Here is a 22,746-nt window from a genome sequence, read left to right on the forward strand (position 1 = left end):
GTCCTGGAATTTGGAGTCCATGTTCGTCTGGACAAACATTGAGTCTTGCTCCATTTCATCTTCTGCTCAGTGAATCATATGTAATCTATCAATGTCACAGACTTAAGTCCTGGAATCTGGAGTCCATGTTCGTCTGGACAAACATTGAGTCTTGCTCCATTTCATCTTCTGCTCAGTGAATCATATGTAATCTATCACTGTCACAGACTTAAGTCCTGGAATCTGGAGTCCATGTTCATCTGGACACTCAAAAAAAGTCTGTGACAAAGACGTTTAAACCAACTTTTGCATTTTTTTATATTGGTGGCACGTAGACTACAATACAGTGTTACCTAAACTAGATTACGCAGCACCCATCCATTGTAATCTAGATGAAGAGGTGTTCTCATTATCTCATCTGTTCAATTATCGTTTTCATCTATTGTGCTCGTGATGAGACAATGTGAACGCCTCATCTAGAATATACTGGATGGGCGGGTGATGGGTAAACCAGACAGACCTCTCTTGTAGTCTAGGTGTCTGTGATGTTGAAACAATGCAGAGTTTGTTTTAAACGTCTTTGTCACTAACCTCTCTGTAATCTAGAAGTCAAGTCTGTGCCAGTGTGAGATTACAGACACTGCACTAAGCAACATTCACAGTAGTACGAGTATACGGGTCATTTGAAAATGTACAGTATAAAGAATTGTGTTTCTTTATTATCATTAACCTTTACAGTTAAAATCTTAACAATACATTTTTTTAATTTATGCAAATTGAAGAAAAAGGAAAGGACATTGGTTAACAATACTGCCATTTCTCACACTTATAGCGCATGTCTAAGACAATCCTACAATTGCTGACATACTACTCAGAGCTAGGGGAGACCCGTTCATAAAAAGACGAACGAAAGGTCCAATGCCTGGTCGGATTCTTTCTCACTGAAGTTTCATCATTAAATAAATCTTAGAAAATAAAAGTTTTTATCTGGTTGCTTACTAAATACCTGTCAGTTCGAAAGCTGCTGCTTTGCAATGACATTTGGCGTAATAAGCCGAATAAATGTTTCAACTCAGAACAACACGTTTTAATTTATTGATACTTTATTATTACTTCAACAGAAAAATGGAGATGTTATGTTGTAAAAATCCCTGCAAGTCGTAAAAAACAGATATCTTGAGTGTTTTATTTACTTTAAAATTAAATATTTTATCCACTGGACACTTAACACATTCACAACGATTCTTCTGAGATAATTTAAATTTAATTGAAGAGTAAAATAGTATAATTTTCCAAGCCAGTTTCGATGGACAAAAAGCATCACATATTACTTTTTTCAACAATTTTCAAAATATTTAGCAACTTGCAATTAGTGTGATAATTATCCCCTATAACTTTCCACCATCAATATTTTCTATAGAAGTGGCGAAAAACATGGTATCGTAACTCCTAGCATCAGTAGATAAAAACGTCATCCGTGCATGATTCTGACTATACTTACTGAGACACACAGCAGCATGAGCGTGTCTGGGCTTGCACATCATGGTGGCGAGCGCCCAGTTCTGATTGTCGTGGTCCCACACATCGATCTGGCGACCACTGCCTGACGACGGCATGTCCTGCAGCCCGATAGCCCCGCCCACCAGATACAGACGGCCCTCCATAGGCACCATCACTCCGTACGCCAGAGTGTAGCGCAGGCTAGACACCTGCGTCCACCTGCAGCGCAAAGTAGAACTGATTTAAATGCATTTCTTAGTGTTATATTGTAATCACTAAATTTTAAAACTATATTTTGTTATACGAGAGACGTTTGGAAAGTAAGTTGTTTTAATAAATAAAAGATTGAACATGACTTTTACAACTTTTTTATCATATACATTTATAAAGACAATACTTAAATTAATAGAACTAACATTAACAAAGTCTAAAATAAAGTTTAGAGGAGAACTTTCAGAACCATTTCAGATAAAGACTGGCTTAAGACAAGGTGATGGATTATCACCGCTTCTTTTTAACTGTGCATTAGAGTACGTCATGAGGGAATGGGAAAGAAATAACCAAAAAAACATAAAGATTGGATATCAAAGGGACAACATTAATCTGAACTGTTTGGGGTTTGCTGATGACTTAGCTCTTTTGGCCAATGACATTCAGGAAACAAAACAGCAAATTAAATCTTTACAAGATATAGCTCAGAAAATTGGTTTAAAGATATCGTTTGAAAAAACAGAAGTTTTATTAACGCAGCCTCCACTTGCAAATAAAATAAGGTTGGACAACCACAATATAAAAATTGTGCAGAAATTTAAATACTTAGGAGAAGTAATCACTTATAACCTGAATGAAAAACCATCTTGGGAAAGTAAAATAGACAAACTAACTAAGATTAAACATGCTACTAAGAATACGTATAATAAAAGATGTCTTTCAATAAATACAAAATTAAGACACTACAAAACAGTTGCTCTGCCACAAATTACATACGCAAGTGAAAACAATATTTAAAACAACAAATACTATTGCAATAGATAAGGTTCTTAAGATGGAGAGAAGAATAGTCAGAACTTGCTTAAACAAAAACTATCAAGTAGACGGAGTTTGGAGACTAGCTTCCAATGAAACAGTCTACAAAAAATATAGAACCTATTACAAGTATAATTAAAAAGAAACGAATATCATTCCTGGGGCATTTGTTGAGAACACCTGAAAATAGAATTAGCAGGAAAATAGTAGAAAAACTGTGGTATAGTAAAAGTGACATTAAATGGATCACAGAATTAAGGGAAGATATGAGAGAGTTACAAATTACAGTAGAGGATTTAAAACACAAGACAAACACATTGAAGATATTGAATGACAAATACTCTACACTACAGCTGAAAAGAAACAAACAACGAATAGGAAGAGTGGTTCCGGAGGAGGAAAGGAAATTACGCTCGGAAAGGATGAAGAAATATTGGGTGGATAAAAGAAGAAAGACTAGAAAATATAAAGTGACTAAAGTGGTCCAATGTAGGCCATAAAATTATAAATAAATAAAGACAATTCTTAAACTATTTTTAACTATAGTCAAAATTTACATTTAAGCACTATCATATCTAGGTACAAGCTTTTCACGTTACAGTGGTTTCCGTAGCAACAAGTTCTGATCCCACTCCATTGATTGAAATTTCGTTCGACATTGATGTTATAAGAAACCCATGTTTCAACACCAGTGATTATATGAACGTTGAACTTATCTCCAGTTCGTGGCGTCTGCCCCTTTTATTTTGTTAGCCGGCAGCCACATAGTTACAGTTGGCCTTGTTGTCTGCGAAGTCTTGATTTTGGAACTCATTTCTGGATGCTTCTTTAGATGTACCTGTCTACTTGATTTTTGCTAGGGTCGCTAGTTTTCCTGATGAGCGTTGCTAGCTGCCCCTCTACTACATACTTCCATAGGGTGAAAGCATATGGCCAGCAGAGGACAGGGTCATTTGTTTCATCAAAGCTGGGTGCCCGCTCCCTCGACGAACCGACACGGTGTCAGTGATCCTTAGTATTGTTGCCTGCCGTGCTAAAAGGTCCACAGACCTGTCAATTTAGTTTTAATATGGCCCAGTCCTAAATTCAGTGTACGCAACAATTAATATGTATCTCAAGTTCACCTTCCTCCTAGTACAGCACCTGGAATCTGGAGTTGTGTTCACCTGAAGAGATCCAAAAACAGTTGGAGATGAAAAAGATCAAAACAAACTCTACAGTGTTTCGACATCAGAGACACCTAGGCTACAAAATATAGTGTAATCTAGGTGAATAGGTGCTCTCATTTTCTCATCAGATGCACTATTGTGACCAGTGATTATGTGGTTAAGAAATTCTCACTTTCTTCGTGGTACCAGACAAGACTCATTAGAGGTGATCCCATTTTCTTTGTTTTGAGGTCATCAGTCAAGAGTTTGGGTACCATCAAAAATTTATGATATCTAAGTTTTTTAGTTACAGTTTTATACATTACTACAATTTCTTTTTTATTTGTAGAAGATTCATGAAAAGTCTGTGATTATGAACCTTTGATTTTACCTTAATGATTGATTTGTTCTTCATGAAGTAATAGCTCATAATATCTTCTTTATTGTACAAAACACAACTCACAATGAATTTCCAATGGATACATTTCTTTACTAAAAGAAATCTAATGACATCTAGATGTGCTATAGGGATATTTTCTAGGATCAATTTCAGCAGTTAAGGCAGTTACAGTCAAATCTTGATAATCTGACATTTGCCAGTCAGACTCTCGGCAGTCGGCGCTGGCCACTCAGTCCACTGTGGTACTGTACAAGTGTACAGAATCTTTAAGTAAGAAGAAGCAAAACACTGTTTTTGATTTTTTTTCAAGTGTAAAGATGGTATTTTAAGAGTTTTCACTTCTGTATTATGTACTGCGCGTTGTTCATTCTATTATAATTAGGTACGTACAATAAAAAGGTTTGTTCTTACAGTATAGTGTTTGCTAATTTTCACGTTTCTTACTGATTATAGGCTAGTTATGCATCGTGTAAATGGCACCCTTGATAATCCGACAGTGTGCTGGTCCCATATCTGTCGGATTATCAAGATTGGACTGTATTATGTTCCAAACATCAATGATGTATAAATAATATTAATAGACCATATTTGTTATTATTTGGCATCCCAGCTACTTCTAATACAAGTAGAAAGTAATTAAAGTCTCCATGTTCAAGATCAAATTAACCAGTGGTGAACAGATTCAATGTACTACATAGAAGAAAGGTTACAGTGTCATTAAATACAAATTTAAAAAAAACAAGCAGAGAAAGTAATTAATTAACATGTATAAGACGTTACATTCTACGTCGGTGCATTATTTGCATGAGCTAGTAAATATGATAGGACAATATGTGAGACAGCTTCACTTTGTCTGGTATGTTTATAATATCTCATTATGTCACAAAGTTTATGTTATTAATTTTGTATTTACACTTTATAGATAATGCTACAAAGTCTCACGTATGGATGACTTGAATTATTCGTCTATTATACTCACCACTCGATGTATATATTTTCAGTATATTCAGATTAATTCCACTTACAAATAAACGTTATATTCTTGAACTGAATTTTTTAAACACTTGGTTATAGAGTCCACCAATTTTCCTTTTACAATTACTTAACAGTTACAAGTGTTCACAAGAAAAATTTTTTTGTTAAATTTACTTCAATTTGTGTCAAGATCACTGTGAGGAAATAAATTAGAAAGGAGTTGCATGCTCATATAACCATGGTAGATGCTTGTACTCGTATATCGAAAGCCAATGAAGAAAAGAGAACGATGCCGGGGCAGAGCCGAGGACAACAGAAGTTGCTCCCTCAGTTTTAGTCTCGGACCCAAACTATTATGTTTAAATTTTAATATCTTGTGGTTTATAAAATATGAATTTCTTTCATAACTGTTACAATTTAGTTATTTGAATTTACTCCAATGTATATTTTCTATATTAATCTATTTTATCCATCCTCCAATTTACTGGGAACTCATTGGAAATTCGAACTGCGTGATACCAATCTGTTATAACAATTTCTACTTCGTCTGCTGGAGAAGTTTGGATATTTATTTTCTATATAACTGCCCATTTGTCAGTCCTCAGCATATCTCCAGGATTAAATGTACTTTACAGTAGACTTCAAATTTTGCATGCTACTTCAGAGAAACTTGTTACGCGACAGTGTGCCGTACTTCTACCTTTGTGTCCATATTTCCTCATACTAATAGGCCACTTCAAATTAACATAATAAGAGAGTTTATTTACCGATGGTTTAACAATGTTCTCATAGTGTTGTGTTTACTTACGTGTTTTGTTGAACGTTGTAATACTCGACAGACTTGGTAGCGATGTTAGCACTATTGAGTAACCCTCCAGCGACCCAGATGCGGCCGTTGTACTCGCTGACTGCCAGCCCGGCTCTGGCCTCATTCATTGGCTGCACTTCCACCCACTTCTCTGCCACAGCATCGTACATCTCCACTTGGTTCAGGATCCTGGTGACAATGTACATGTCTACTGAAACATTCTTCACAACCTTCCAATTAACGACAAAAAATTAATTAATTCAGAGAATAAAAAATTACGTTCTTTAGTAACTGAACAAAATTTTAGCCTATTCCATAATTTGGAATGAAACAAACAACTGACATTCCTTGCATGAGCAAGTTGGCTTTTGCATCCTTAATGTCGTTAATCTTTCAAGGAAGCAAATTGAGACTAGAATTTCAACAACAAAAAAGCATTAGAAATGCTTGTGTTCTAATTACAAAAGGTATGACCAAAGAGTTTTGTAGATTATATAATGACAACGCTTCCAATCTGATGGATAAACATGTATCAATCAGACCAGAAGACTAGTAGATAAACAATTTATGTTTGTAAACTAAATCACACAATTTTATAATTCATTTTAAAATATATTTTATTTCTTGTTATATGGTTAGCTGAAAGTTTTATTTCAATACGTATCCTCCTCATATATATTTGACATATTGATAATAATCTTCTGACTTCTTTAAAAAATATAACTGCTTATAAATGAATGGAATAATATTAAAATCTTTACACAATGAAAATCAAAGCAATTAAAACATATATCACAAAATATAATACTAATGATAAATCAAATAAATATGTTAACATTTACGCACTATGGGCCATAGTGTTTGGCACGTAGGAGAGGTAGTGAGTACCCTCCCCCCCCCACACTGTCACCCTTCCCCTGCATCAACTGTACAGTATGTTCAATATCTAACATTTACGCACTATGGGCCATAGTGTTTGGCACGTAGGAGAGGTAGTGAGTACCCTCCCCCCCCACACTGTCACCCTTCCCCTGCGTCAACTGTACAGTATGTTCAATATATAACATTTACGCACTATGGGCCATAGTGTTTGGCACGTAGGAGAGGTAGTGAGTACCCTCCCCCCCCACACTGTCACCCTTCCCCTGCGTCAACTGTACAGTATGTTCAATATCTAACATTTACGCACTATGGGCCATAGTGTTTGGCACGTAGGAGAGGTAGTGAGTACCCTCCCCCCCCCACACTGTCACCCTTCCCCTGCGTCAACTGTACAGTATGTTCAATATCTAACATTTACGCACTATGGGCCATAGTGTTTGGCACGTAGGAGAGGTAGTGAGTACCCTCCCCCCCCACACTGTCACCCTTCCCCTGCGTCAACTGTACAGTATGTTCAATATCTAACATTTACGCACTATGGGCCATAGTGTTTGGCACGTAGGAGAGGTAGTGAGTACCCTCCCCCCCCACACTGTCACCCTTCCCCTGCGTCAACTGTACAGTATGTTCAATATCTAACATTTACGCACTATGGGCCATAGTGTTTGGCACGTAGGAGAGGTAGTGAGTACCCTCCCCCCCCCACACTGTCACCCTTCCCCTGCGTCAACTGTACAGTATGTTCAATATCTAACATTTACGCACTATGGGCCATAGTGTTTGGCACGTAGGAGAGGTAGTAGTGAGTACCCTCCCCCCCCACACTGTCACCCTTCCCCTGCGTCAACTGTACAGTATGTTCAATATCTAACATTTACGCACTATGGGCCATAGTGTTTTGGCACGTAGGAGAGGTAGTGAGTACCCTCCCCCCCCCCACACTGTCACCCTTCCCCTGCGTCAACTGTACAGTATGTTCAATATCTAACATTTACGCACTATGGGCCATAGTGTTTGGCACGTAGGAGAGGTAGTGAGTACCCTCCCCCCCCCCACTGTCACCCTTCCCCTGCGTCAACTGTACAGTATGTTCAATATCTAACATTTACGCACTATGGGCCATAGTGTTTGGCACGTAGGAGAGGTAGTAAGTACCCTCCCCCCCCCCACTGTCACCCTTCCCCTGCGTCAACTGTACAGTATGTTCAATATCTAACATTTACGCACTATGGGCCATAGTGTTTGGCACGTAGGAGAGGTAGTGAGTACCCTCCCCCCCCACACTGTCACCTTCCCCTGCGTCAACTGTACAGTATGTTCAATATCTAACATTTACGCACTATGGGCCATAGTGTTTGGCACGTAGGAGAGGTAGTGAGTACCCTCCCCCCCCACACCATTCCCCTGCGTCAACTGTACAGTATGTTCAATATCTAACATTTACGCACTATGGGCCATAGTGTTTGGCACGTAGGAGAGGTAGTGAGTACCCTACTGTACGTCAACTGTACAGTATGTTCAATATCTAACATTTACGCACTACCTGTTTCCAACTGTCACCCTTCCCCTGCGTCAACTGTACAGTATGTTCAATATCTAACATTTACGCACTATGGGCCATAGTGTTTGGCACGTAGGAGAGGTAGTGAGTACCCTCCCCCCCCACACTGTCACCCTTCCCCTGCGTCAACTGTACAGTATGTTCAATATCTAACATTTACGCACTATGGGCCATAGTGTTTGGCACGTAGGAGAGGTAGTGAGTACCCTCCCCCCCCCACACTGTCACCCTTCCCCTGCGTCAACTGTACAGTATGTTCAATATCTAACATTTACGCACTATGGGCCATAGTGTTTGGCACGTAGGAGAGGTAGTGAGTACCCTCCCCCCCCACACTGTCACCTTTCCCCTGCGTCAACTGTACAGTATGTTCAATATCTAACATTTACGCACTATGGGCCATAGTGTTTGGCACGTAGGAGAGGTAGTGAGTACCCTCCCCCCCCCCACACTGTCACCCTTCCCCTGCGTCAACTGTACAGTATGTTCAATATCTAACATTTACGCACTATGGGCCATAGTGTTTGGCACGTAGGAGAGGTAGTGAGTACCCTCCCCCCCCACACTGTCACCCTTCCCCTGCGTCAACTGTACAGTATGTTCAATATCTAACATTTACGCACTATGGGCCATAGTGTTTGGCAAGTAGGAGAGGTAGTGAGTACCCTCCCCCCCCACACTGTCACCCTTCCCCTGCGTCAACTGTACAGTATGTTCAATATCTAACATTTACGCACTATGGGCCATAGTGTTTGGCACGTAGGAGAGGTAGTGAGTACCCTCCCCCCCCCCACACTGTCACCCTTCCCCTGCGTCAACTGTACAGTATGTTCAATATCTAACATTTACGCACTATGGGCCATAGTGTTTGGCACGTAGGAGAGGTAGTGAGTACCCTCCCCCCCCCCACACTGTCACCCTTCCCCTGCGTCAACTGTACAGTATGTTCAATATCTAACTTTCATATTCACTTTCGTCTTACTTTGATCACATGAAAATGAAAACATTGCAAAAATTATCACAACACATGTTTTAGACTAAAACAAATACATATGAACTTGTTTTCTAAAATATGTTGATTCCATACAATGACTGTAGTAGGTTGTTGGAGGGGGGAAGTGATTAATGCTGATGCACAAATCTGGCAGAGCACCAAAGTCCGCAATGTTACAGGAAATACATGTTCATGGTAGCTACATTCTATATGTTCCGCAAATTTAATATAAAAATTATTAGCTCAATTTTATTAATATTATGTGTGAAACCGGTGTGGTTTTGCAACAAGTTAAGTGTTATGATTACGATATGCGTATATTTTTTTAAGAAAACCAGTTTGGGAATAGTGATACAACGGTTATAGTCGTGATACCTGTCTTGATCGTCTCTCCCACCAAGAGCAAACAAACGGTTGTTGCAGGCCACAAAGCCGAAGCTGCGTCTCGGATGTCTCATATCTCGTAAAGATGACCAATTCTTGTAAGTAGGATTAAACCTCCATACTTTGCGACTGATGGCTCCAGGATCATTTGTCTCTTTCGCTGTGTGCTTGCCTCCTTAAACATAAATTATAGTTTTAAGATGTATGTGTATATATAAATTATATATATATATATATATATATATATATTTGTTTATTATGTTTGTTTTGTCTCCTATTCATCCCCATACGTCACCGATCCTTCTACTAGCAATTGACTTATGACCAGTGTAACTAAACCACAAATTAGTTTATTTTTATAGGAAATACAAATATTATGTATCAACGAAATATTGTTTATAAACTATAGTTCTACAGTGATTTGCCATTTAGAACCATAAAATAAAAGTATTATTTATATTATCTAATTCTATATTACAATTTTTTTTAATATTATGATACTTATTTAAAGAAAATTAAAAAAATGACATAAAATGGAGATTAATATACAGTAAAAGTAAAGTAAATAACATACTGTGTGTTATTACCTTGGAAAGGAGAAAGTTGCTGTTAATCCATAAATTCATCTATTCAGTAAAATGCTTTTGTAGTTAAAAATTCTTATAATTTGTTTTAACATGTTGATGCAGCAGATTCATTGTATCAGTGGCATAACTAGGGCTTGGCTTTAGGGGAGGAGGGAATGAATCTGGTTGAGGGGCACACCGTACCGAGGTTATGGAATGAATCTAAATAGTTCTAAATTTAAATAGATTAAATAGGCCTAACTCAAAGTAAAACATTTAACTGCTGTATTTCAAACATATGTAGATTAAATTGTCTATGCTTTTTCATGCATTAATTAATTTTTTTTTAATATGCTTAATCTTGTGTGTTAACATATTTTTATGCCTGAAGAAGAGGATAGATTTCAAAACATATTTTTGTGTTTTTTTAACATCTCATCACAATGGCAATGTGCAAACTTCTGATATTCTTTAAAATACAGTGTTGTATAATTTCTATGATGAATTAAATTATCTTTTAGCTATTACTAAATTTTTAATAATTAATACACTGAATTATATATAACACAAACAGAAAAGACCAAGTATTGACAAAATATAAAATAATACTTTTTCATTAAGTTTTTACTACAAACAGGAAGAGTTAATACAAGCTAATGGACCAAGTCTTATGTTTATTGGTTATTCTGGTTTAGTAAGTATTCATAGTATACTTTTGTTCAAAAATTTACAATTTTTAACATTTTTTTCTATAACCGTTTTTATAACTTTTGTAATGTTACTCAAAGGCATAGAATTAATAAACCTTTATATAGTTATGGAAAATATTTAGTACGTAATAAAATACAATGATTTTTCCAAGTTTTGTAGGTAACAAGAGTTAAAAATTATTGGAATTTGACGATCGGACACTTTAAGCTCACCTGCCACAAAGATCCACCCCTGAAAGAACAGCACACAGTGGTAGTGTCTGGGCTCGGGCATCTCACCGTAAACTTGCCAGCAGTTGCTTCTGCTCATGTACTGGTAGATTTTGCTGCCGCTGTTACAATAGTTGACGTCCTCAAACGGGTTTACTCCACCGAACACAAACAATGACTCCTTGCAGAAGTGTAGAGGTATGCAGCACACATCCTCTTCCCTTCAACAAATTTATAAACAATGAATTTTTATGCTGCGAAGCATTACAAAGATGGATAGCAAGTACCCTAATCACTAGCAATTTTGACAATCATACATCCTAGTACGGATGGTTGTAACGTGTTTTTAAATACATGTATAAACTGGACATTAAATAGTCTATTGTCTAATAACCAAGCCTATTGTCTCACTGTGTCTGTCAGTCCTGCAACATTACTTAAGTTCATGCCAAGTAATCACACTACAGCCTATCACTGTCTTACTACAGCAAGCACTCGCATGTCTGCTGAGAAGCTATGAAGTGTTATGGATGGTTACTACAACTGCCTATTTAAATCTATTTCAGTGTTAAATTAATTATATTTATTGACGATTCCTATTTCAATTCTGTATTGATCAATGGAGTAAAGAATTTTGACTTTGGTCTTGCTCACTGTCAAACTGCGGAGGGAAACGAATTTGAGCATTTATTGCAAAAAAGGTCAGCTATAATGATAACCTCATCTGGAACTACTGAAAGTTTCATTATTTTGTGAGATGCAGAAAATTTTAAAAGGCCTCATCCTAGACCATTATTGAATGTGGTGTAAAGTCATTCAAAATTTTAAAAAATTGCTTTTATATGCTGTGACGTTTTTGGGTTTCATTATTTTGTCTAACACAAGGAATGACAACTAATCTTTATAAAAAAAAACTCAAGTTTGTAATTTCAAACCACCACCATTTTGGCTTGGATGAACCTTTTGAGGTCGGGATTGTGTTCTCATAACAGATTTTTAACTTAGTGTACAACTCGACCTATGCTGTCATTTAAGATTCTCTTCTGACTTTTTTTACCATCCCCAGTATGATAGAAAAAATGTATATTAGCTTAAAAAAGTACATTTCTAGGTATAGAACTGATGTGTAAAGCAAACTCAAAATGATCTTCCTTCAATAACATATGTGCAACCAACTTCAACACCAATAAATGTAGACATTAGTTTCCTAAAAGAAAAATACGGTACCCTTGAGGAAAAACTCTCAAACCTAGAGGCCAAATTAAAATATAACACAGAACAAACAGCAACTTTATCTAAAAACAAGCATATAAAACTAAATCACACTTCTAGTAGCAATCAAACGCCTCGCAGAAAATCACAGAACAAATTCAGCGTCTCACTACAAGTAAAAAGAATGCTAGAAACAGAAAATAACAAAATCCATGGACGGAGTAATCAACATACTAGAACCTTCATTGCAAGCATGCGCCAGCCAATAAATGCAAGAGAACAAAATCATTCTACTACATCAACAACTGGGAGAGTCTGTCAAACTCCGACACAAAAACAGTCCACAACAACGGGGAGAGTCTGTCAAACTCCAACACAAAAACAGTCTACCACAACAACGGGGAGAGTCTGTCAAACTCCGACACAAAAACAGTCTACCACAACAATAACGGGGAGAGTCTGTCAAACTCCGACACAAAAACAGTCTACCACAACAATAACGGGGAGAGTCTGTCAAACTCCGACACAAAAAACAGTCCACAACAACGGGGAGAGTCTGTCAAACTCCGACACAAAAACAGTCTACCACAACAATAACGGGGAGAGTCTGTCAAACTCCGACACAAAAACAGTCTACCACAACAATAACGGGGAGAGTCTGTCAAACTCCGACACAAAAACAGTGTACTACAACAACAACTGATGATGGTCCAACTACACAGCTGGCAACTTCTCTTATCCACCAGTACGAAGATGAATCTCCTCCAGAGAAGAACAAACAAGTCATAAAGCAGAATCCTGGATCTGTGATACTCTCGCAGGACAAAACTAACCTTAGAGTAATGAGTGGGCCACCTTTAAATGCGAAACCAAAAGACAAGCATGAGAGCTTTGAAGACTTCTTCACAAAACACATCAATTTCTTTAGGACACATATGGGAAGACATTATAACTTTAGCCACTCTAGTCCGTCTGAAAGTTCTCTAAAAACTTACTCTTTTTTAGAGAATGTACCACATCGACAAGAAGACATTTAACATTCAAGCAAAATTATCATCCCTCAGAATTAACCATCTTTCACCAAAATGCTGACCGCCTCTCCAATAAAATAGACATCATGAATGACCTCCTAACCAACATCAACCCAGATATAGTAATTATAACAGAACATGGTCTTTCAAAACAAAAGTTAGAGAACACCCACTTAGAAGGTTATACCATTATCGAGAGCTTCTGTCGAGAAAAACATAAAAAAGGGGGGGTTGCAATTTGGGTGAAGGATGGAATAAAAACATATGCGGTTGGACTCGGTGGAAACAGGCTGAGTCAGGAGCTGATCTGCGAGGTGTCTACAGCTAAATTAACAATAGGAAAACAAGCCATTTACATCATTGGAATCTACAGACCTAACATCAACTTTGATGCACCATAGACAATAGACAATAGACAATTTTCTTTATTTCACATATTCATAGAGAACAGTACAATGTGTCAATACATGAGAAGTTAAAGAATGTTAATAGTTGAGAGTTACAGGATTTAAAAATTCTTGAATAGAGTAGAAAGGTCGCTCCTGGAGCCAGACTGTGAGATGTTTCTTGAGGTGGCGTTCTGGTTTTTCTCTGAGGTGGACTGGTAGTTGATTGTAGAGCAAGGCTCCCTTATAGGAAGGCTTGCTTGTAAAGAGTGTTAGATGGTGAGGCGGCAGAGCAAAATCTGAAGCATGGCGTGTATTTTGGTTGTGTATGTCTCTTTGTCGGGTTTGATTGGTGAGAACAGCATGCATGATTGCCTCTTGCATGTAGAGCGCTGGGGCCGTCAGGATCTTGAGTTCCTTGAAGGCATCACGACAGCTTTCGAGGTAGTTTAGGCCTGCTAGACATCTTATTGCCCTTTTTTGAAGTTTTAGGATTCTTTGCAGGTTGGTAGCAGATGTTCCGCCCCAGGTCACAATTCCGTACCTGAGATGAAATTCAAATAGTGCATAATAGGCTATCTTTGCAGTTTCCAGATTGCTTGTGTGTTTTACCCTTCTTATTACATAAGTGCTTGAAGAGAGTTTTTTACAAAGTAATTCTATGTGAGCTTTGAATCCATTGTAATGCCCAGGTATTTGACTGTATCCTGAGCTGCAGTTCCAGGGATTGGTAAAGGTAATTCTTTGTTTTTTGTGGTGAAAATTAGCTGTATTGTTTTTTTCTCATTAAGGGCAAGGTCATTTCTTAGGCAATATTGTTTTGTGTAACTAAAAGCAGTGTCAGTAGTTCTTTTCAGGGTTTGAATGGATTTATTTGCTATGGTGAGGACTGTGTCATCTGCATACATTGTTGTTTCACAGTATTCCTTTAGGTAGTCTGGAAGATCGTTTGTTAGGAGGAGAAACAGTACCGGCCCCAGTACTGACCCTTGTGGTACTCCTCTGGCAATGCTTGTCATGTCAGAATAGAATTTTTTTCGCTTGTTTTGTTCTTCATGCTCAATTTCAACTATTTGCTTTCTGTCACTTAGGTAACTATGGAACCATTCTCCCGTCTTCCCATTTATCCCTAGGGACTTCATTTTGTTAAGGAGATGGTCATGGTTAAGGCAGTCGAATGCCTTACTGAAGTCAAGAAACAGGCTAGTGACTGCATGTCCGTTGTCGAGTTGGTCAATGATGTACTCCATAGACATAATATCGCAGACTCTAGAAACCATCCCTACCTGGAACAGCCCCATAGTGATTATGGGTGACATCAATGTTAACTGTCTGGAAACAAACAGACAAAACACAAAACTTCAAGAAACCTTAAAGTCCTATAACACCTCAAGACTTCAGCTACCACCTACACGTGTCACCCCATATAGTTCCACTTCTATTGACATAGTCTGTTCTAACAAACTTCCTACGGAACCAGTAGTCACTATCCTAAACACATTTATCTCTGACCATACAGGGCAAATAGCCACATTACAGAACTTCAAAACTAAAACACCTGACCAAATAACATTCAACAGACATTTCAGCGACAAGAACCTCTCACTTCTTAATAATCTACTGAAACAAGAAACATGGTGTGACGTGCTAACCCCCAGATCAGCGGAGGAATCCTATAACAAGTTTCTGAATACTTTGACATACCATATGGATATAGCATGCCCTTACATCCGTACTCGCAAAAAGTATAAAAAAAGACAACCTATTAAGAATGACCAAGAAACGATAGAAAAGCGCAACCAATATCTAGCGGCTCAAGAGGAATATCTACTGACTGGGACAGAAGAAAACAAAGCTAGAGCAACAGAGAAGAAGAAAATCTATGACCTTCACCTCAAGGCCCAAAGAAAACTTATGACATCTGAGTTCATAAATAAGTCTGAAAATAAAAGTAAAGTAATATGGAGTGTTATTAATAAAGAACGATGTAAAAACAACAACACCAATGAAACAATACATCTTAAACCTAATGACACACTAATATCGGCTCCCCTGGATGTAGCAACACACCTAAATGAATACTTTGTAAACATTGCCAACGAAACACTAGCACAAGCTGTCTACGATGGGAATCCTGTTACTGCAGATTACAGACTTCAAGTAAATGACTCTCTTATTCTTTGGCCAACATCTCAAAAGGAAGTTAAGACGACTATAAGAACATTGAAAACGAAAAACTCAGCTGGCTTTGATAACATTTCCACAAAATTATTAAAAACTTGCAGTGAGCCCCTATTAAACCCCCTAACTACTATAATCAACAACCCATTTGCAGAAGGAATTTTTCCATCAAAACTAAAACTGGCAAAAGTCTATCCGAAACTAAAATAAGGAGACCCCACCCAGGTCGCTAACTACCGCCCAATCTCTCTACTTCCTTCAATTTCAAAAATCATAGAGAAAATTGTACTGTCTAGACTGTTAGATTTTTTTAAAAAACATAACCTGTTTCCTGATAATCAACACGGCTTTATAGAAGGTAAATCAACATCAACTGCTCTGGTTAGAATCGTTGAGTATCTAATAAGAGCACTAGATAAGGGCGACACAACAACTGCTATCTTTCTAGACTTCACTAAAGCGTTTGATTGCCTTAGTCATGACAAACTCCTCAAAAAACTAGAAAGCCGAGGGATCACAGGAAAAACTGCAGATTGGTTTCGGAGATACTTATCAGGGAGAACTCAGTCAGTAGAAATAAAAAGTACAGACCAAGGAAAGAAAAAAAAACAACAACCTCCAGACCTTTCCCTGTTGACAGAGGTGTTCCGCAGGGATCAGTCCTGGGCCTTTACATTATCTTTGTCAGTGACTTTCCTGATTACTTAAAAAGGTATTGCTTCATGCTCATGTATGCAGATGACACGACACTCCTGCTACAAAATAAACAACCTTCGACCTTGGAAATAGACACATACATTGCCATAAATATGGCAATAGAATACTGTCAAGCAAACGACCTGGTATTGAATCAAACAAAGACTCAGCAACTAATAATAGGAAGGAAGAAAGAAGAAGTGCTGGAATTGCCGGACGCTGAAAGAATGGACAACGTAAAGTACCTAGGAATATTAATTGACGAATCTCTTTCTTGGAGTGACCATATCAACCAACTATGTGGGAAACTTAGCAAAGTTTTATATGTTCTAAGGCGCTTAAAACAAGTTGCTAGCCCAGAAATAGTAAAATGTGCATACTATGCTCTTTTCGAGAGTCACCTGAGGTACGCAATAACTGTCTGGGGCAACTCCTCTAAATTTAACACCCAAAGAGTACTAGTGCTTCAGAAAAAAGCAATCCGTATAATAATGGGAACAGGACCTCTAGAATCGTGTAGAGGTGCTTTTAAACAGCTAAGAATACTAACCTCAGTAGCCCTGTACATCTTAGAAGTAGTTGTATATGCAAGTCAACAACGTCTGACAAGAGGAAATGACGTTCACAACCCTCAACACAAGATCCGCACATGACTACATACTTCCCACCCATCGTCTGACTCTCTACGAAAAACAACCCACATATGCTGGTGCAAAATTTCTTAACATCCTGCCACAAGAGTTCAAGAACACCACGGAACAGCAACAACTCCGACGAAAACTGATCGACTGGCTTCTTGACCGGCCTTTTTACACAATAGAGGAATTCCTGAACTGGAGGACTAACTGCCTAACCACATCTCTCAAACCACCGTGATTTATCTCAACTTAAAAAAAAAAAAATTGTATTTTGCTTAATGACACCATTCTTGTCTCAATGATAATGAATAAAGTATATTGTCTATTGTCTATTGTCTATTTATCTGCAATAGTTCAAAAATAAAATGCTGTTCCCGTAATTTGTAAAGCACTTACTTTATGTTACAATTATAATATTGTAAAATGGATTGTGCTAATAAAGCCTGTTTTTAATTGAATAGAATAATCTTCCAAAACTGTTGTAAATTTTTCATTTACATTTTTTACCACCAAACTTTTAGGCTTTAAAAACTATAATAGTTTATATATTAAAAGATTTTTTAAGTGACTTACCCTGTTGTCAAGACAGAAGACTTCATGAGGTACGAAGGCAAAGAAGGATCTGACATCGACTTCATATTTTTAGTGACGTGACCGCCTGATGACATGATTCCTTCCGTCACGCCCACCAATGACCCACTCTTTCTGCGATGGTAATGTCTGTAGGCTTTCTGGATTTTCTTCGCTGCCTCATCCGGATTCATGACTATTGCAGGAGTCAGTCGTCGAGCCTTCCTGACATCCTTGGACTTCCTGCAAGGTTTCTGCTTATATTCTTCCTCTGCCATTGCGCACAGTTTTGACTTCATCTTCTTCCCCTTGTTCTCCACCAATGTGCCGTCCTGACAGATCATCTTCTTTAATAACTCCAGTTCCTTCGGCTCCAACTGAGGGAGGCATCGTATGAGAGCACTTCCTCCAGCCATCTGTGTTATCTATCCAATAAATTATTTATATTTCATTTCAGAATATTTTCCTCTACCTAATCCTACAGATTTAGTCAGCAATTCTAAAGACACTTCAACATGTTCACTGACACTCGCCCAGCAGTAAAAATTAATCTATTCGAAACTTAATATCATTTAGTCTTATGATCCAGATTTTATCCCTAGTCTGGTATGAAAATGTTATCAATTTTGTATGGAATCTGCCTATTCCTATAAACAGGCGAAATTGTGCAGTGTAAAAATGAACAGACCACGATTTAGAACTGTATTGTTTTTTTTTCATACAAGCAGAATCCTGTAATGTGCAAGGACCATAGAGCTCAAAATATGGGTAGTCTCAACATCGTTTTCATGAGATCTTCCCAACTGGAAAACTTGGAAAATTGGCTTTTTTTACTGAATCTTTCTATTGGGTATGTAAGCTGATGAAACCATGTGGGTTAACAAAATTTTTCATGGGTTCTGTCTTTAAACAATCTGAAATAACAAATTCAAACATTTTAGATGTGACTTTATATTGTAAACAGTATATAAAAACATGTATTTTAATTCAATTTAATTAACTGTTATCATGTAACATTTATTGTTAAATACGAGTATTAACCCTTTGCACGCCAAGTAATTACGTATATGTTTTGCCCTAGCGCCAAATTACTGAATATTTAATTTTTTGAAAACTGTAAAGCCATTCTTTTATTTGTTTAAGTAATTGATTTAAAGAATAAAAAATCATAAAATGCTTTTATGGGCATTTTTTAAAACGAAATATAGATATTTTTCTATTTTAAGGACCAGTAGGTATGAAATGAACGAAAACGTTATTTTCATAAAACTGTATAATTTTTACAAATGTATACCGGTACATGAAGTAGATATGATGTGTGATAAGTATATAAATACACATTTTGGAAAACTGTTTTCTGTTTTTTTTTTACAAATAATCGTCCAAAGTATGTAACCCCAAGAACGAAATCATCAAAGTCCGGATCGTCTGCGTTAGCCATAATTATGGCAATATATTCACAAGTTACGTCAAAATAATAAATAATAGTTATTACTATAGTAATAATTTTAATAGTTCACAAGCACTAAACGTAATATAAACTAATAAAACTGTAAAAACATAAACTGTCAGTGAGCAGGAACACTAGACATAGAACTTCACGAAATGGCGGCGCTTCACGAAATGTCGGAAATGAGTAAAATATCTTTTTGCGTTTCGAGAAGTACGAGAAACAAACATGAATAGAAAGAAACAGTTGTTACCGATCGATACACCTCAAACGTTCAGTTGGCACGTTAGCTAATGCACTAGGCAGCAAAAGTGACTTTCTCTGCCATCTAGCGGCAAATTCGACAACTAATAAACTATCTAATGTTGTAAAATGTAGTTCGCGATATAACTCGCTATGGGCGCTGTACGGACTTTTATGCATGCGAAATAACTCGCTTATGGCGTGCAAAGGGTTAAAATGTTTCAATTTAACCTTCCAACAAGCATTCACAAGTGCGCAAGATGAGCACACTTTTTTCTATACTAGCTACAACATTGTGTCTAAGCATGTTACATCTTTTATTTTGATTCCAGCTATCTGAGTTATGTCAGTTTAAACCCTCTGACAGTGATCTAATGTGACAATAAAACCCGTATGAACTGTACTGTACAAAACATTGCTTTTAATGTATAGAGCATTATGACAATACCTACATAGAGATCCAGGTGATGATCTAACATGACAATTACTTTTACAGTTTAGACTGTAAAAATGTTGTTAAACTGTAAAAGTTTAAGATTAACAGGCAGATTAAAAACATTTAAACATTCCACAGGAATACTCCTGGCTTCCTTGGAATATCATACAGAAGTATGGTGACAAGTCATCCATAACGCAACAGATGTGCCTGTCCAAGTTATAGACAATACGACTGTGCATATGTATTGTAAATGGGCAAACATTTCAAAAACATCTGTTAGTAATAAACTGGACTAGCAAAATCAATGTGTCCAGAAAATTTAATTTTATAAAGTCTTTCAATTATTAAAATATTAGTAAATTTTATGCATATTAATACAATTTTTATTGAACAAAACCATTGAAATTTTTTTCCCACTTGTTTTATCTGTAAGTTAATCCTCATTACAGAAAGAGATACAGTATTACAGACAAGTTGTCTGCTCATAATTTGAATAGGTTGCTCTTATATAATACAAATATATGAAAAAATCAAAAGCAATCTAACATAATAGGTGCAAGAAAATAAAATTATATGAATTTATTCCACCAGGAATACTTCTTCCAGTTATTTAATACACAATATTGGTATAGTTTTATGTATAACAAATTATAATATAGAGGAAGCTTACAGGCCAAAATGCCGCTGTGAAGTTTAAAAAAAAATATTCAGAACAGATTCTTTTATGAAAGTACTCAATAGGTTTGTGTGAGGATTCGATGATGACAACTTTTCTCTCTATAAAACTAGAATTACCACACCTTCTGATGTGTGGCAGGTGGCAGGACTGCAGAGCTCAGAAAGTCGTCGTTGACCGACTCCAGTTTCAGCTTCATCCTGGACAGTTTGACATCAAGGCGCTGCTTGCTGCGGTAGTGATTCAATTCTTGCATGAACTCATCGTAGGTCTGGTAGTTCTATAACATGTCACAGTACTCGTTGTGATTAGGATTCCTCAAAGATAGGTTGAACAAATCATTCCCCTAATATACTATAAGCCAAATTAGTACCCCTCCCCTTCCCCCATTGTCCAACTATCCTGATCGTTTTCCCAGAAAAAAACTCCTCTCATTTATTCAATATCAGTATACAGGGGTGCTGAAAAGTCCCGGGACGGTCTAATAACTTTTGAACTAATTACAATATAAGAACCAAAATTTACATCAAGCTTCTGCTCATATAAAACTATTATTTTATTTATTTCACCATGATATCCTGCTTATGGGGGACGTCCCGCTAGGGGTGGGTGAAAATTCTTAAATAGAAGCATAGGTCGAGTCGTACATCAAATTAAAGCTCTTTTTAATTAGAAACATTTTGGCGAAAATCTGACGTAAAACAGTTGACGCATTACAAAATGGCGGACACTCAAAGATTATAAAATACAGAATTTTTCAAATGCAAACATTCTGGTTGTTAGAGAAAACTGAGACACTTAATCTTTTATTTTACTTCTTTTACTTCAAATCACTTACCAAAACAGTTATAACAAATGTTCAAAGTGTTTGCCTTCGGTTTGCTGACAATATCCCAATCGATTGTAGAACGCTGATATCGCATTGTTTAAAGCTTGGACAGGAACACCCTGAGCTTCTAAAGACCAATTCTTGGCCCCAAATTATTCCTTGTTCACAGTGTCAGTGTTAAATAATAAGCTAATTATTTTTATCATAGTGTTTTATCACATTCTGAGCAAGGTTGTTGTACTGGAGGATCTGTTTGACAATTGTTATGGGCTAATGTACATTTAAGATAGTCAGTGAACATGAGAAATGGGAATATGTCAGTGACACTTGGGTAGTAAGAGTCTTTGCTTAGTGGCTTCAAATTCTGCAAGTATGATATAGCTTTCTTTGTGCTGTCTCTGGGTCTCAAAAGTACAATGCTGAGGCTAGTGAAATTCTCTCTTTGACGTGCATAACATCTTGGTTGTAGTTCTGCAGTCTCAAAGCAAATGTTCTACATCAAAACTAAGTTGTACATAATAGCAATAACGGGGTTCTATGGCATAGCCATGTAAATTTTACTAAATGGAATAAAATGATTGCCAAAGTCAATCCAATACTTATGATATCAATTTTAGGTTCTCTTGACCCATGTACAAGACATTGGTAACTTTACTCAAGGAACTTGACTTCTTCACTTTATTTCTTTCACACTAATTTAATAGAAAACTCACCGTTTTCCATTTACATAGTTCACAGTTCAGAAGAAATTATATGATGAAAGTGAATTTTAAAAACTATACTCAACTAAGTCATATTGGTTCTACTAATATGGGTACAAATGAAACTGGCAGTCTAATGGAGTTAATTCGCTACTTCTACAAGACCTGTTTTTCAAATTGGGATCAATGACCACTTAAGTCCTCTAGCATGGAAGCCCCAATTTGAATTTTTTAGCCTTTTAAAATTAAGTTTTTTCAAGAATGACGTAAGATAAAATAATGCTTGGTGTTTGAATTTTGTTTTCCTCTTTTAAGAGAATCAAGAAAAACTTACTCAAACATATAAGTCTGCCTACAACTTTTTTTTAATAAATCCCTTAAAAATCCCCTAATCACTGTTAAATTTCTGTAGTTACTAAAATTATCCAAGTTAGGAAAATTTTTGCCAAATTTAATGAAAATCGGATATAAAGTTCACACAAACACTATTTTAGCCTTAAACAAAGACATATAACATGTTTAACAAGATTTGTTTAAATTTCATCGCCTAG

The 22,746-nt window shown here is 36.9% G+C and overlaps 1 protein-coding gene across 10 annotated transcripts in view; it reads right to left on the reverse strand.

Annotated features, from left to right (window-relative positions):
* Nucleotides 1-22,746, reverse strand: part of LOC124367384 — an 80,702-nt gene that overhangs the window by 18,549 nt on the left and 39,407 nt on the right. For 9 of the 10 annotated variants that reach the window (XR_006922890.1, XM_046824154.1, XM_046824151.1 and 6 more), the window contains 6 exons: nucleotides 20,790-20,945; nucleotides 17,861-18,282; nucleotides 11,147-11,364; nucleotides 9,649-9,832; nucleotides 5,837-6,025; nucleotides 1,481-1,698 (listed from right to left, as the gene is read on the reverse strand). Coding sequence is in view for 9 of the 10 variants with exons in the window: in XM_046824154.1 (XP_046680110.1) it covers nucleotides 1,481-1,698; nucleotides 5,837-6,025; nucleotides 9,649-9,832; nucleotides 11,147-11,364; nucleotides 17,861-18,282; nucleotides 20,790-20,945 (1,387 nt within the window). In the remaining variant the exon portion in view is untranslated. The remainder of the gene's footprint in view (nucleotides 1-1,480; nucleotides 1,699-5,836; nucleotides 6,026-9,648; nucleotides 9,833-11,146; nucleotides 11,365-17,860; nucleotides 18,283-20,789; nucleotides 20,946-22,746) is intronic. The other variant, XM_046824153.1, reaches the window with a different exon arrangement.

Source organism: Homalodisca vitripennis, chromosome 8 (genome assembly GCF_021130785.1).
Source record: "Homalodisca vitripennis isolate AUS2020 chromosome 8, UT_GWSS_2.1, whole genome shotgun sequence".
Lineage (NCBI taxonomy): Eukaryota > Metazoa > Arthropoda > Insecta > Hemiptera > Cicadellidae > Homalodisca > Homalodisca vitripennis.